At 45.7% G+C, this 2,028-nt stretch overlaps 1 protein-coding gene across 1 annotated transcript; it reads right to left on the reverse strand.

Moving 5' to 3' along the window:
• Window positions 1-825: 825 nt before the first annotated feature.
• LOC147901757 (germin-like protein 9-3) lies at window positions 826-1,795 on the reverse strand. Its single transcript, XM_087374364.1, has 2 exons — window positions 1,647-1,795; window positions 826-1,468 (listed from the first exon to the last, which is right to left on the reverse strand). The coding sequence occupies exons 1-2, from the start codon at window positions 1,793-1,795 to the stop codon at window positions 826-828; spliced, it is 792 nt and encodes a 263-aa protein (XP_087230490.1).
• Window positions 1,796-2,028: the final 233 nt, after the last annotated feature.

Below are 2,028 nucleotides of genomic sequence, written 5' to 3' on the forward strand. Positions count from 1 at the left end.
TCAAGTATCCATTTACACGTGCATATGCATGTATATCTATGCACATGTGGAGGTATACACATGTGAGGGTGTGTCTACACATGTATGTTGATTCTCTAGGCGTGTGTGAGTGTATCTCTATGTGTGTGCATGTGGTGTTATTATACATGTTTGTCTCTATGCGTGTATGCTTGTGCATATATGGGTGAGTAAACACACAAGATCTCCCCAAGATACACACACTTGTACATAAGCATAGACCACATGAACATGTAGTTAGAGTTGTGCACACTCAAACATGGCCAAAGACTCAACACACATGTACATCTATGTAGACACACCATGACCTATGTGTACACATAGGCAAACACACACATATGCATGTGTAGACACATAGGTATACAGTGTACACATGTACATGAGCATGCATACACTTGAACATATGCACACATGTGAAAAATACAACTATGGTATAAAAAATATATTTCCTAAATAAATGCATTGTTAGGGCTTCATTGAGAATTGATTTAAAGGCACCCTAGGAATATCCACACCTTGATGAAAGACCCTGCGAAGAGGGTCTCTCACCCGTCCTAAACAGGTCATGCTACTCGTCACTCTTTATGGCGGCATTACAATAAATTCACACGAGGTGCTAGAATCACAAAATGTAAATTCCAAATCATAAGAGAATGAAGATTGCTTTGTGAAATTCTTCTACTAATAGTGGTGCTCATTTTGAAATCACAGAAATCACGCTTACAGCCTGAAAGCATTCCTTAGGCCGTGCTAACGAGCCAAAATTATTGTTACTTAGTTTACTCCATTTCAAAAGACTCCCGAACGCTAGTTCTTTTTGGTAATCGCGGATTCAAGCTGCTTCACAATTGAATCCGGAACGTCGAAGGCTTTTGTCAAAACAGAGTCCGGAATTCCTGCTCCGAACAAGTTATCGGAAAGAACTACCAAGCCGGGACTCGCGCTGCTGAAGGAGGCCAGTGCATGTGCTTCCGTGTACATGCTTGGGTTCATCTGGAAGTGCACGAGACCCTTCGGGAAGACGAACAAATCTCCCTTCTGCAGCGTTTGATTGAACAGCTTGTTTGTGGTGTCTACCAAGCCAACCGTGAGGGTGCCGTCGATCACGTAAAGCAACTCTGTGGCGCGGGGATGAGTGTGGGGAGGGTTGAGGGAGCCCGGTTGGAACTCGAGGAAGGCTGCGGAGATGCCAAGGCCGTTGAGGGCAGGGAAGGCATCCACGAAGGCCTTGATAGGCTTGAAAGATCCGGCAGAAGCGTGTGCCCCTCCGCGAAAGCCCTCGAAGGTGAAGTAACAGCCATCGAGGGTACTTTCATTGACGCCGGGGGGGACTGAGAAGTCGGAGAGGAGCTCAGGGTCGCTCGCTTTTACGAGCTGCCCCGCACAAGCAAGAAGGAGGAGGAATCCGCAGACGGAAATGCACGTGGCCATGCTTCTCTTCAAGGAAAGCCTGCACGTAACAAACAATGTAGGAGTTAGACCAGACGAGCAGCTTTTGAGCTTGGTACCATTTCTAACAGGATAGTCTAACGAAGCTGTCACAACAGTTATTTCACAGTCGTTCTATACAAAAATCAAGAGCAGAGCTTGAGTGAAACGATCGGAGCTATGATAATCCTGCACTATACCGAGATTGTAGTCTAAAATGCAGGCCCTTCGAGCCAGGAAAGAGAACTGCCGTGCTGCAGTGACGTTGAAGCACTGCTGCCTTATATAATATTCCCAGAAACTTGGCCGTCTGTACTCCAGTTTGTTTCCATCCTCGACTAAGGTTCATGTTTAGCGTGGGTTACTCAGACCAGACTAATAAAAATGTAGAGACATACAATTTGATCGGCTTGAACGACAGAAAGTTCGATGGATATCTCCAGAATGATCCACACGTGGGCGGGCTGTCCGCCGGCTAGTGTGCAGACCCCTTTATTGTAACTTTTCATTGAGTCTTCTTTGGGTCGAGTTTCCTAACAAGGTGAATGATATTTAATCATTCATAAGGCTTGCCCAAGATCC

Source organism: Dipteris shenzhenensis, chromosome 5 (genome assembly GCF_047967505.1).
Source record: "Dipteris shenzhenensis isolate YYH24624 ecotype China chromosome 5, Dip_SZ_1.0, whole genome shotgun sequence".
NCBI classification, from domain to species: domain Eukaryota; kingdom Viridiplantae; phylum Streptophyta; class Polypodiopsida; order Gleicheniales; family Dipteridaceae; genus Dipteris; species Dipteris shenzhenensis.